Genomic DNA, 14,508 nt, shown 5'->3' with positions numbered 1-14,508 from the left:
AGAGAGACTTTGCCAGAAGTGGGAATCACACAGATAACTTGGACTGTGGATTGTCCGAATACCCCGAGAATCCTCCCTGTTGCACTGGCTTGTTATATTGCACCACTTTGGCTTGTACCATGACTGTTTGTTGGAATTTAAGTTCAAGAGTTTGCAGTAAACGCACAGAGCCGACGGTTTCCGGTTCTTGTTCAGAAAGTTACCCTTTGTGTGGACTATTTTATTACACCTGGGAGATCTGCCGCAGAGGATGGAACGATGGCATCACGAGTGACAACTGGATTTAAGGTAACCCCCAGTTACAACCCCCTTGATCTCCCCCAGCAGTAACGTGGTCGGGTCCCGAGCTACCAGGGGAGGAGATGGTAGAGCCCCGTGACAAGGCCTTTCTCTACCCCGCCGTCTCCTCGGCTGTGGACCCGCTCCTCGGACGCTGCACATGCAAATTGCATTTTATGCATGTGTGATGGATTTCTTTTGACTCTCATAGGAAATAGTGGGTGATTCTTGCAGAATCGCTCCAAACTAAAACGTGCTACAATTCATCGAACACTATTAATGTAAGTGAAAAATTTCTTATGTAAATGAACCCATTGCAAATAATGGGTTCTATTCACATGCAAGTTCTGTTCCTCTTGCAAGACACAGAACTCGTGTGTGAAAATTGCTTTTGTAAATACAGCCTAAAGCCGGCTGCACACGAACAGATTTGCATTGCGGAATCCGCGGCCGGGCATCCACACCGAGGATCCACATCAAATACCGTTCAGAACATGCAATGCAAAACCGCTTTTTTCTACATGCACAGAACATGCGATTTTTCCTCCACTCGTGGAAATCGTAATTCGTTTCAAGTGGTGGAAAAATTGCAGCATGTTCAATTTTCGTAAGGGCTCCGGACGCATGGCTTCCATTAAAGTCAATGGAAGCCGTCCGACCCAAACCCATCGGCAATTAAAAAAAAAATCCAGTATTGTGCATGACTGACGGCGAGCCGCCGCAGCCAATCCGTAATACACAAATTAAAAGGTACACGCCGTCGTCAGCTGGGGACAAGGACGGATGTGAACATGGCCTTAGGCTATCTGTACACACGCAAGCGCAATATTGGGTTGTGAATCACGGCCCGATATCACGCTCACCAACATGCGATTTCCCCGTGGATGCAAGGTATTTTTATGTCAAAAGCACCTCACATCACTTCAGGGAAGTAGCAATCCTCTGGTGCGGCTGACAGCCATGGCGGAGCATCGCAGAGTTTCACCCATTGTTTTCAATGGAGAAACCTGGCATCGCACCGCGTACACATGGCACTTGGCGCGATGCTGCCGCCAGCAATGAGTGCTGTGATGCAAGAGTACGCTCTCAGATAGGACGTGCTGCGATTTGTTACCTGCATCGCACCGCAGGAGAACATCACTCATATGTTTGATCCCACTCAAAAGAATGGGGTTCATATTTCTGCGTCTCACAATGCACATATTTTGCACGATTTTTTCGCCACCGTGTGAAGCTGGCCTAAGGGGGGGGGGGGGGTTTCACACGAGTGTAATTCCCTGCGCGCCGCCCACATGCGACAGTCGTGTGGCACGTAGCAAGTACACAATGACATTGCGAACTTGCTGCAGGCCGCCGATCGCCATGCATTATCTTGGCGTGTATGCGCGCTTCATACGTGCCAAAACACAACACGCTGTGATCTTTATTGTGCGCGTATTTCGCACAATATGTATGAATAGCAACATGGGACGCATGGCAGATTGGTACAGAGTATTGTGCGTGCGGGAACGCTGTCAGCTAACTTCACACAGGGGTGAGTGCGGTATGGCGCTCACCAACATGCAATTTCCCTGCGAATGCGAGGCGTTTTTGTATCAACTCAAAAGAATGGCGTGCATATTCACACGAGATTTGTGTCTCGCAACGCACAAATCTCACACGATTTTCTCGGCCGTGGGAAAACGGTCTAAGGCTGGGTGCACACTTGCGTTAAAAAAAGTTTTTTCATCCGTGTGCAGATACGCGTCAGTTTAGTAGGACCCGCAATGACACAAGGACACTGGTCCATAATATGGACACAAAATGCACCCTTAATACGCTGGCGTGAAGCAATATAAGAAGGGACCTTGGAATATACTTTGGCCTGTATTAAGGGGCACCGGCAAAACCCTAACATTTTGCAAAGTGCTTGCTGCAACCAACATTGCCCTGAAGAGCAGTTCCAGAGGTTGGCAAGTCCTCTTAAAGGGCTCCCAAAACGCTTGGAGTTCCTGGAAAGCATTTCTAAACACTTTGCAACTATTTGCCCATTATAACTGAGCAGCAAATGCTGTTTCTATGGCAACTCAACTCTCTGCATTGACAATACGCCAGAAATTTCCTCAATAGTCCCAGTCCCCGACAAGAACCAATCACAGCTTTTGTTCTATGCACCGGTCTGACGTCACTAGACAGGACCCGCAGCATTCCGTAAGCTGATCACTCATTGGCTGAGACATTTCCATGGGCGGGTCTGATTGGCTGAGACTCATTGGCTGAAACATTTCCACGGCGGAGTTGATTGGCTGAGATATTTCCATGGGCGGGGCTCCGTCTCCTACGCAGCAGTGGCTTTACGTTACGTAGGTGGTGAACCCAGCGTTTCCGGGCTTGCTTGAACGCTGCGTCCGGGCTGATTATTTACACCTGACACGTAACTAAGCAGTGCCGAGGTAAGCGGTAATGAACCACAGCTAGTAATGGCGGCGTCCTTAGCACGTTGTGGGCGTATTGTCAAGGTTAGGACGGGTGGGGAACGACCTCCGTGTTATTCACTGCAGTAGGAAGGACGCCTTCAAGTGTGAGAAAACATGGTCATTTCCCAGAATTCAGGCGTGTTTTCACATACGGCAGTTTAAGGGACAGCGCCCCCCACGTGATAGTTTTATATACCACCCCACATTATACAGAGGTGGCGCTGATGAGCAGTGCAGCAAATGTATTAAAGGGGGTCTTACAGGAAATCCCATGGCTGACCCTGGATAGGTCATCACTAGTCAGTTGGCTTGGGCTGATAGGTGTCTGCTGTCAGCTCTAATTCACACAGGGCTACAGAGCGGAAGCAGATGCTCCGCCCCCTGTCTAGTGGGCGGCCCTTGTAACTGCAGGTGCAGCTGCCGTTGACTTTAAAGGGCTCCGTCACCATGGAGTAGCGCCGTAAACTAAGTTATGGTGCTGTTCCAGGTTCTAAGGACACATGTGGCATCCGGCCCTGGCAGCAGCCGCGACCGCACTTTTCTTCAATCTGCAGTGGAAGCCGTCCGTGCGACTTTACGCGCAAATTGGAACATTCTGCGATTCTCCCCCGCGAGCGAAGAATCGCTGTTGATTTCCGCTCGTGGGCAGTTGTTTAATATGGCATGTCTATAAACGGACATTGCTGCGGAATTCACAGAGGGTGTCTGACCACGAATTCCGCAGCGACGTTCCGTCCGTGGGCATTCGGCGTGTGTCTGTTTTGTCCAGTTCAGTCCGTACGACAAGGACAGATTTATGGGTTCCCGCAGATATATCCACATATCCAGGAATGGTATCATAGCTGTACTCCCATCTTTAAAGGAGACATCCGAGAAGCCCCTGACCCCTATCATTTTTTCCATTGTACACATTGAACAATAGTATCGTTATTCTGACTGATTTACTTTAACCCCTTAGTGACCAAGCTTTTTTGAATTTTTTTTCTCTCATTCCCACACTGCTTTTTTTTATAGAGGTTGATAAAAGCCTATTATAAGAGGTTTGAGTATTTCCCGTGATGCGTATAAATGGAAAGCGGACTGTTGGGTAGGTGGTGTGAGCAGAGGTGGTCCGGACTGCTGTCCCTCATTTACAAAGGTTCCCCTTTCAAAAGTAATAAGGTAACAATTTTGAAGCGTGATGAGAAAAAAATCCTGTCCACGGGCAAATTGTAATTGCGTTTCCCGTTGTGATAATCCAGCTGCGGGGAACGCAATGCACGCTTTTCATAGTCTTGCTATGGAAAGCACAGCCCCCCTGTCCACGAGCGGAGAATCATAGCAATTCTCTGCTCGCGGTCAGCAATTCGGAGCATGCTGCAAATTGCCGCGATTCTCCGCGGTCAGCCTATCTGTCAGATAGGCTGACCACGGAGATCCGCCTGCTGGCTCCTGCTCCCGGGCGGTGGATCTCCACCGCTGGATACCGCAGAGCCCGTGGACAGGCAGCCTTAAAGCTTTTAAGCTGCCATGTGTGTACATGAACAATAACCCCATTTCTAGATATTATGACTCTTGGCATTCATCTTTTCACCAGTTTTCCCCTTCTGCAGGCTGCATTTCTAATGTTCAGTTATCCCATAGCTGGTGAGTGGAGACTAGCTGTTATGATGGCTGCCATGGGCTGTACATAGAGTAAGCAGCAGATTCTGCTCACTGACTCTGTGGCACCTCAGAGAAATAATAGCATTGTGGAGAGCAGCGTACAGCAGTACTGAGCAGTGTAGATGTGAGTCTGGTAACTGTAATACAGTAAAGGTAGCGAGCATCCAGTGTCTGGCATCTGCTGCCAACCAAATAAAATCATGGGTTGTATCAATTGAGCTGTACATGCACATGACACACATTGTTCTTTGTCATTATGAATAGAGATGAGCGAACGTACTCGGATAAGCACTACTCGTCCGAGTAATGTGCTTTATCCGAGTATCTCTCCGCTCGTCCTGAAAGATTCGGGGCGCTCCGCTGCTGACAGGTGAGTCGCAGCGGGGAGCGGGGCAGAGCGGGCGGGAGAGAAGGAGAGAAAGATCTCCCCTCCGTTCCTCCCCGCTCTCCCCTGCAGCTCCCCGCTCCGCAGCGCGTCCCGAATCTTTCAGGACGAGCAGAGAGGTACTCGGATAAAGCACATTACTCGGACGAGTAGTGCTTATCCGAGTACGTTCGCTCATCTCTAATTATGAACCATTAGTCTGACAACTCGTGGAATATGGGGGCAGATATACTTTTGAAAATTTGAAAGTTTTCCAGCGCAAATTGGACCAGAAAACAGTCTTAGGGTTTATTCAGACGACCGTTTATCGGCCACGTATTCACGCCGGCCGATATATGGCGTCTCTCTGCACGGGGAGGAGGCTGGAAGAGCCAGGAGCTGTTCTCTGAGCTCCCGCCCCCTCTCTGCCTCCTCTCCGCCCCCCTGCACTATTTGCAATGAGAGGAGTTGGGACGGGGACAGGGCTAAATTCCCGCAACTTAGCCCTAGCCCAGTCCCGCCTCCTCTCATTGCAAATAGTGCAGAGGGGCGGAGAGGAGGCAGAGAGGGGGCGGGAGCTCAGTTCTTGCTCCTGGCTCTTCCAGCCTCCTTCCCGTGCAGAGAGAGACGCCGTATATCGGCTGTCGTGAATACCCGGCCGATAAACGGTCATCTGAATAAGCCCTTACACTGTTTGCACCACATGGGTGATGAGGTCTGTTAAAAAGCGCCAAAACGTCAGCGCTCGAAAATCGCAGTGTTCAGGCGCAGGTCTGTGAGTCCCAATTGAAATAAATAGGAACGTTGTACTGCGACATTCAAAACACCGCTGTAAAAAGTGCAGGTGTGAGGGTGGCCTAAGAGTATAAAGGAACCTCTCCCTATGTAGAAAATGCATGCCAAGAGTCTCCTGTCTGCCACCGCCAACATAGTTTGCATCAGTACTCCGATTCCTGAAGGCTAGAGTCACACAGGGCGGATTTGCCGCAGATTGCCATTGCATATCCGCACTGCGGGAAATGCAGCACAAATGAGATTTGCCAAAAAGCTGTTCTCACAGGACGGATTTTTTCCGCACAGCTGCAGTGCGGAAATGCAAATGCGGCGCGGTTTTAAAAGATGCAGCATGTTCATTCTTTGGTCTTTTTCGCAGCGCTTTTTTGTCCATAGACCTCTATGGACGCAGCCAAAACCGCACCAAATACGCGGTAAAAAAGTGCTGCGGAAAAAAAACGCGGATTTCTGCAGCAAAATCCGCAAGCCCAAATTAACCTTTGAAGCAGTTTTGCCGCAGAAGCAGTTCTTCTGCAGCAAAACCGCGGCAAATCCGCCCTGTGTGAACCCAGCCTAAATGCTGTGGACAGGCAGGCCACAGTTTGAGTGCCGTGTTTGCATTCGGGCTCATTCACACGGGTGTATGGTTCATGAATACGCAGCATATTCACAGGCCAAAACACTGCATATTCTGTGTTTTGTTTTTGCGCACGAGTATTGCATTTTTTACGTGTGCCAAAAAATTCAGTAGACCCCATTAATTTCCAGTGTAAATGCATGTATCGTGTATTTACTGCATATTCATGCAGGCCAGTTGACTCCAATGGCTTATTTCGATCTGTAATGCGGACCAAAATAGGCTTTTTTTTTTTGCGCATGTTTGAAAAATGCAGGTCTGAATGCCCCAGTGCAAATCAATGGGGATTCAGTGCTTCGTATTACATGCGTAATGTCCAGCGTATTTACTCCTAGGTGAATGAGCCCTTAAACTGGGAGGCTCCCATTGAGCTGTTGCAGCTTCCTGTTGACGCATCACTGCCATACATGAGTGTACAAATACACATACTCTGTTTCATAGATAACAGTATGGCTTGCACACTCTGGTAGCCAACTTGACTTTGTTAGTGGACCAGCTGCGAAAACTTTCAATAGATGTCAGTAGGTTCCCTCCTGAGCAGTGGCTGAAGTCCTTTCAACACAATTTGACATCCTTCTTATTCTGTTGCGGTAATGAAACATGTCTCAAGTATTTTTGGGGGTAGACCATGAGAAATGTGCACATTTGAGTTAATCTAATCATGTTAAAGAACATGTTGGAGGAACTTGCGTGCCCTTAGGTAACAAAAACATCCTTAATAGAAGTGGGTGAAAAGTTACATTTCCAAAAAATAGTGATAACTAGTTTTCAATGGTTCTTATGCCAGATTTAATAGCATGTAGTGCACTGATGAAGAAAGGGGTCCTAGCATGTATGTAGAAGAGTGATAGTCATTTAGTAATCGGAGTTATACAATACTGGGGTTTCATAGAAACCTTTTTTTAATCCCATGTTTAAATTTGTTGTGAGAATGTAGCATGAAAATCTCTATTTTTTTAGAATTCACCTGTTGGGCTAGAATAGGTCTGTAAGTAGCCCTAGCCTAAGTCATTGCATATGTACTGTGGTTCTCTATCAAAGCTTATGTATATTTCAAGCATCCTATCTTTTCCTCAGGTCATGGACTCCCGCTTTAGCCGTGGAAAGTCTACTATTCTAGAGCGTTCGCTGGCTAGGCCAAAGACAGAAGTGAGCCTTAGTGCATTTGCGCTTCTATTTTCCGAAATAGTCCAGTACTGCCAAAATCGTGTTTATTCTGTTTCTGAGCTCCAAGCTAAACTATCGGAGCTTGGCCAACAAGTTGGATGTCGCATCCTTGATCCACTAGTAATGAGAGAGAAAAATGGAAAACGTGAGACCAAGGTTATCAGTGCACTCCTTTTCATAAAAGTTGTCGCTTGGAAAGCTCTATTTGGTAAAGAAGCGGATAAGCTTGAGCAAGCAAATGATGATGACAAAACGTACTACATTATCGAAAAGGATCCTCTTATAAATGCATACATTTCTGTTCCGAAGGAGAACAGTACTCTGAACTGTGCATCTTTCACAGCTGGCATCGTAGAGTCCCTCTTGACCTGTAGTGGATTTCCAGCAAAAGTGACTGCCCATTGGCACAAAGGGACAACTCTTATGATTAAATTTGATGAGTCCGTCATAGCCCGGGACAAAGCACTGGATGGACGTTAGCCAATAGGCATCAAAGGCATTCTCAGATATCCTTTGTGTAAAATAGTTTTTCAGTTTACCTGCATTTTCCATCAGCATGTCATCCAGAATATTTACTATTGCTTTAGCTTAAATTGGAACTCCTAGAATTTTCTTTTCACTGTTTGCATTTTTTTTTAAACGTAACTATTACTAAAGGGGAACCTATCACGAGCCCTATGAGCCCCATAAGCTAAAGCTTATAGGCCCACAGGCCCTGATTCTGGGGATGTGACTTTTATACTCTCCTGTCTCCCTGTTCCCTTGCTGTCTGCCTGCAAAGCTGACACTTGGAACATTAAACTTGCTCCTCTTCCTTGTGCGCGCTCTCAAATACACAAATCTGACAGCACAGTGTGTGCGCACTTAGTGCACCAAGCACCAGCTTTACATAGGGAATGGGGAAGCAGGCAAGTCTGAAAGTCTCTTTCCGAACCTGATGTCCTGTGAAGCCCATAGCCTTAGTTTATGGTGATCATAGGACGTGACTGTTTCCCTTTAAATATTCCTGGCTGAATTAATATGTTCATCAAACACAAATAAAAATCGGTTGTGTACACTACATATCTGTGTGCTTTTTTGTGTTGTTTTTTTTAGAGGTCTACCTTGTCTAGTGTCAAATGTGTTCCTGTAAACCAATTATGTTGGGGGTTAACGCGGCTGATGTGAGAGAACCCCACCATTCTCTTAATTGGGGTACCAAGGCCACACACATTCCAGGTAAAACTCCTTAAAGACATGGATATCTACCTGTTAGCATTAATCACAGGAGATCTAACCTACAGTACAAAATAACAGTGCAGGTATTCAAGAGATACATATGGCATTATGTGAAAATTAGTAAGAACACTAAGCATAAAACTGCTTATACAGCAAATTTGGCACATCCAAATACTTGCCTATATCTGGGATGTCCTATAACAGAGGAAAGGTGTAATACTTTTTTCCTTACTTTAAAGTTGTTTTATGAGTCGGTACATTGTCAGCGTGTGGACAAGTCAGTCGCTATATATCTTATAATTAGAGTAGTCACACTATCCCCCACATACAAATATATATTAGGTGGTCGTGTCACATGGGGCAATGGTAAGCAAGTTGAGGCCACAACTTCATGTAGACTCTTAATGGATGACTACTTATCCAGAGTCGTAATTATCTGTACAAGTGTACATTTCCCGTACCTTGGCTGTCCTATAGTTTTCATTGCCCCAACGCTGAGGAGTATAGGCTAGCCTGCATATCAATTGTTAGTTGGAAAAGTCTAAGCCTCCTGGTGCTAGAAAAGCAAGCAAAATAAGGGAGAGAGGGGAAGAGGAAAAAACTGGAGGAAAAATGTAGGGGAGGGGGTGGGGGTAAAAGGGCAAGTAAGACATGATGTACAATATGAATTTAGCAAGTATTATTAAAGGGGTTGTCCCGCGGCAGCAAGTGGGTCTATACACTTCTGTATGGCCATATTAATGCACTTTGTAATGTACATTGTGCATTAATTATGAGCCATACAGAAGTTATAAGAAGTTTTTCACTTACCTGCTCCGTTGCTAGCGTCCTCGTTTCCATGGAGCCCGTCTAATTTTCGGCGTCTAATGGCCAAATTAGACGCGCTTGCGCAGTCCGGGTCTTCTTCTTTTCTCAATGGGGCCGCTCGTGCAGGATGCCGGCTCCGTGTAGCTCCGCCCCGTCACGTGCCGATTCCAGCCAATCATGAGGCTGGAATCGGCAATGGACCGCACAGAAGCCCTGCGGTCCACCGAGGGAGAAGATCCCGGCGGCCATCTTCAGCAGGTAAGTAAGAAGTCACCGGAGTGCGGGGATTCAGGTAAGCGCTGTGCGGTGTTCTTTTTTAACCCCTGCATCGGGGTTGTCTCGCGGCAAACGGGGAAGGGGGGGGGGGGGGGTTGAAAAAAAAAAAAAAACAGTTTCGGCGCGGGACAACCCCTTTAACTTGGTTCATGCAGGGTGAGCTCGGAGCCACTCCAAGACCTTAGCAGGTAAATACAGGAATATTGCCCTGCCATCCACCACAATCCTCAACCGCGTCAGATATGCCATTGAGTATGTGATGTTCCTGGATTTGAACGTCTTTTGACCTCCACAAATGTAACGCTCTGCTTCTGGAGTTCAGCCCAGAAATCTGGAAATATTGAAACTGTAGCACTGCTGTATTTGATAAGGGTTTTTAGACTGTCTTACCATATAATAGTGTCTTGGTCACTTCAATTAAGGAGCCTGACCAGCAGAGATTGGGTAGCTTTGTGGGAACCTGATGGGCTCTCAACACTGCAAACACAGAGGAAATAACCTCATCCCCCCCAGTGTTGATTTGTGTCATTGTTCCAAGAACATTTTAGGGTGTGAATCCTCTGCTTTTTTTGGAAGACCAACAATGCATATATTATTACGCCAAAGGCGATTTTCAAGATTGTCTGAGTTTTGCATGAATCAGTGGTTTTTTTTTCATTTATTTATTTATTTTATTTTATTGCAGGGTGGACCACGGCAGGGAGAATTTAGCTTAATCTGAGATTTTGTTCATCCTTTCCCTCATATTCTGTACGTCCTGCCTAAGCAGATTACCGTTGATCTTAATTTCCTCTATTTTTCCCATCAGTGAGGATTTGCAAGTATTTATGGCCTCTAGTAATTGGTGTAAAGTAGGTTCGGGTTCTTGTTCTGATTCTGATCCTTATTTGACGAGTGTGGGGTGAAATCGGGATCATGTGTGCGAGCAAATTCTTTTAACTTTTCTGCTACAGATGGATTTTTGACGTGATTACTCGTAGTGCCAGAGAAACATAGGACAGTCCACATCAAAATACAAACAGTCAGTGAACAGCAATGTACCAGTGAACTGCAGTCAGTCTCTTGAGATATTCATGCCCTGAATCTTGCTGTGTAGCCAGATTTATAAAGGTATCTTGGACTTTATATGAATAACTATCACAAGTCCCAAGCTATCGTGTGTAGATCTAGATGAGAATCTATTGTTAAGTTAGCATAGTTGCAGGGTCTCTTTCCCCCTCTCTCCTCCTGGCACATGCTGTCACACAAGACAGATAGATATAAATATATATAATTTCATCAGCAGCCACCTGCAGTTTACACAGAGGTTGCTATTGTCTGCCTCCTCCAGGGCAGCAGTAGATTCTCAGGGGTTCCCAACCGCTATTTATAAAATGGCTGGGGCTGTTCTAAGAGCCCCTTGCCTACAGCCCCTCCACAAGCAAGCTGCACTTGCTATCAGCGGAGCTCAGTACATTCTAGGGGGTTTCTTTTTTTTTTTTCAGGCAAAACGCAAAAAGGTTTGGAACTGTGTTAGCCAGTCGACCAATGTGTGATCGTTCTCAGTGAGAGAAACCAAGTAATGCTGTAGATATACCTTTTAATAGCTAACAAAAATACATGTTGCAGCAAGCTTTTGGGGATATCTTGTCTCCTTCATCAGGCTATGAATTAAACTAATTTGAGTGGCACATAATTATAACCTACAGATGCAGATGTTCCCCTCCCCTCTGCATCTGTATGTTATAATTATGTGCCATCCAAACTAGTTTCATTCATAGCCTGATGAAGGAGGTGAGATATCCCCGAAAGCTTGCTGTAACATCATGTATTTTTGTTAGCCATTAAAAGCTATCATATCTACAAGACTACTTGGTTTCTCTCACTGAGAAAGATCACACTTTTTTTTTTCCAGACAGGCACACTGGTATCCATGCAAAGGATATCACGGCTGAGCCTCAGCCCAAAGTCTCTGTACAGGCGCTGCTTCGTCTCACAGTCAGGATGTAGAGCTCCGATTACAGGGGAGCTAGTGGAGCACCTATCACGAGTGCTTGTTGGGCCCAGCGTCCACACCGTGCATGCAAGCCACCCCTGCTCATCAGTGCAAGTATGTCCAAGAGCCATTAGGAGCTTCGTCCTGAGCTCAGACCTGGAGTGTAAGTTCAGCACCACAATCCGGCGCATACAGACCTCACTAAGCCGCAACACAAAGCAGAGGCCAGCAACACTTCCAGGGGCCAGATGGGAGCAGAGGCTTCCAGGGCTGTCACATTGAGTCCACAGACTTTCCTAGCTCTGCACTGACCAGCGATTAACAGGATAGGGTCAGGATTATGAGATATCCCTTGGGAGCTCAGTTTAGGCACGTCCTGCCATGTCGGTGGTGGGCCACGCCTCTGTAGGTGTCTGTTATTTGATGTAATTTGCTTACTGATTTTGCTGTTGCAGAAAGACAGACGATAAAACAAAAACACCCCACTTTAGATAGCACATATGTATATTTGTTTTTGCTGCCTGTCTTATAATAGCCCCCTGTTTTGTAATCTGTCTTTTTGACTGTTCAGCTTATACTGAAACCATGTGTGTCTTTCTTACAAGCCTTTTGGGTGAAAATGGCAACATAAAGAACTCAGAGTACATATTCTGGGAAATAAGACTTATGGGATCTACCTGTGTGTGAAGATAAATGTTTTCAGTACAAGTGGGGAAGTCTATAATGGGCCTTGCTGTATGTGGATACAAATAGTAATCTCCTTGACAATCTTAATGCCTTCACTACTACTATGGATCAAGTAGTAATGACCAGAATCGCTTTGCCGCAGCAGAGGGTAGGTTATGTTATATAACTTACAAGGGCGACGCTCTGCTGAATATGCAGCAGAATTTTGTCGCTAGGTAACTAAAGCACCGTTTACATGCAAAGATGATTGCTCAAAATTCATTCAAAAAATAGTTTGATTGACCGTTTGAGCGATCCTTTTGCATAAGCTACTAATGGGCACTAATGCCCATTAGTACCTTATTCGCTTAATTTGCATGTAAATGAGGCTCCCTTCGCTGTATACAGATAACATCAGGTGGTCTGTTATCTGCATTCAGCAGCAGCACATGTGAAAAATGCTTGGGTATACAAATAAATCAAAGACCGAACATGAGTCAACAATGTGATGCAGCAGCCAAAAAGGCAAACACAATTCTGGGATGTAGTAAGAGAAGCATAGAGTCTTGATCACGTGAGGTAATTATCCCCCTCTACTCTTCCTTACTCAGCCCTTATCTGGAATATTGTGTCCAGTTCTGGGCAGCCCACTTTAAAAAAGACCTCGACAAACTGGAGCACGTTCAGAGCAGAGTTACCAAGATGATGAGCAGTCTGCAAATCATGCCCAATGAGGAACGGTTAAAGAATCTGAGAATGTTTAGCTTGCAAAAAACAAGGCTGAGAGGAGACTTAATAGCTGTCTATAAATATCTGAAGGGCTGTCACAGTGCAGAGGGATCCGCCCTATTCTCATTTGCACAAGGAAAGACTAGAAGCAATGGAATGAAACTGAAAGGGAGGAGAGAGATTAAATATTAGAAAAAAACTTTCTGACAGTGAGGGTGATCAATGAGTGGAACAGGTTACCACGGAAGGTGGTGAGTTCTCCTTCAATAGAAGTGTTTGGACAAATATCTGTCTGTGATGATTTAGTGAATCCTGCACTGAGTATGGGGTTGAACCAGATGATCCTGGAGGTCCCTTCCAACTCTACCATTCTATGATTCTATTTTTCAGCCCCTTTGTTCTGCCATGGGACTGCACCTGAAAACAATGTTATCAGTGCTCCCATGGAGAACTCCGCGTGCGGTCCCTGCTATCACGAACAATAGATTTTATGCTCACATGAAATCCATCATTCGGCAGAAAGCAAACGATGGTAGGATTTACACGCAATGATTAACACTGAAAAGCCACTGTTTGAACAAACGTTGAGCAATAATCGTTGCGTATACATCAGCCTGAATACCACATGGAGTTGAGACCCCTGACAATTTGAAGGACTTTATTCGGTTATGTATTTGAATTGATCAGAGACTTACTGAACGTAAAAAGGAGAAGCTGCAGGTATTTGGGAACCACCCTGCCTAATTCTTTCAGTCAACCAGCATTTAACACCCAGCATAGGACTGAAAATGTACCTGAACCAATGCAGATTAATGTCATCTGCAAACACCTTTTCTTAGAAAAGGAAAGGCGCCATACGGAGAATCTATGTTTCTATTCTGGGGGCTTGAGACATTGTGCTATTAACTGCTCCAACAAGTTCCAAAAGACTATTGCCTTTACCAGTGCTAAGACCATAGGCAAATCTAATATTCTCAAACAGCCAGGTACGATGTAACAGGCCATCCTATCGATGACTCAAGATACAGATGAGATACATCCCCCATCTTTTCACTATGAAATAGAGGGATAGCATCCCAAAACGTCAGTCAGATGATGAGCTGCTCCAATGCAACCATAATCCACAACGAGGTGGAGAGCAATCAACCCGGGCACCAGAAGGCGTGAACAGCAATCAAGGATATAATGCAGACAATGAAAGAAAAAAGGTTGTGCTCAATGGGGATAGCTCACAGTTAACGACGGTATCTCTAAGGAAGATGTCCCATGTCAGTATCAATGTGTTATCAATTATCACTTACTAATTTGGAGGATTGCTCCATGACTTCCCCCTGAATATGTCCTACATTCATGGAGGAATCCCCCCCAAATTAGTAAGTGATAATTGATTGCACATTGATACTGACATGGGGCATCTTCCTTAGAGATGCCCTCTTTCACTGTGAGCTATCCCCCTTGTCTCCATTGAGCACAATCTTTTTTCTTTCATTGTGTTCCCTTTTTTCACTGTCATTCA

The 14,508-nt window shown here is 45.7% G+C and overlaps 1 protein-coding gene across 1 annotated transcript; it reads left to right on the top strand.

Moving 5' to 3' along the window:
* Nucleotides 1-2,586: 2,586 nt before the first annotated feature.
* Nucleotides 2,587-8,383, top strand: TRAPPC5 (trafficking protein particle complex subunit 5). Its single transcript, XM_066586452.1, has 2 exons — nt 2,587-2,711; nt 7,232-8,383. Exon 2 carries the CDS (start codon nt 7,235-7,237, stop codon nt 7,799-7,801), a length of 567 nt encoding a protein of 188 aa, XP_066442549.1. The 5' UTR covers nt 2,587-2,711; nt 7,232-7,234; the 3' UTR covers nt 7,802-8,383.
* The last annotated feature ends 6,125 nt before the right edge of the window (nt 8,384-14,508 follow it).

Source organism: Eleutherodactylus coqui, chromosome 13 (assembly GCF_035609145.1).
Source record: "Eleutherodactylus coqui strain aEleCoq1 chromosome 13, aEleCoq1.hap1, whole genome shotgun sequence".
Lineage (NCBI taxonomy): Eukaryota > Metazoa > Chordata > Amphibia > Anura > Eleutherodactylidae > Eleutherodactylus > Eleutherodactylus coqui.
This window is presented reverse-complemented; position numbering and strand designations above follow the sequence as displayed.

Excerpts from the sequence above, each read along its gene's own strand:
- TRAPPC5 (XM_066586452.1), top strand. The coding sequence starts at position 7,235 with ATGGACTCCCGCTTTAGCCGTGGAAAGTCTACTATTCTAGAGCGTTCG.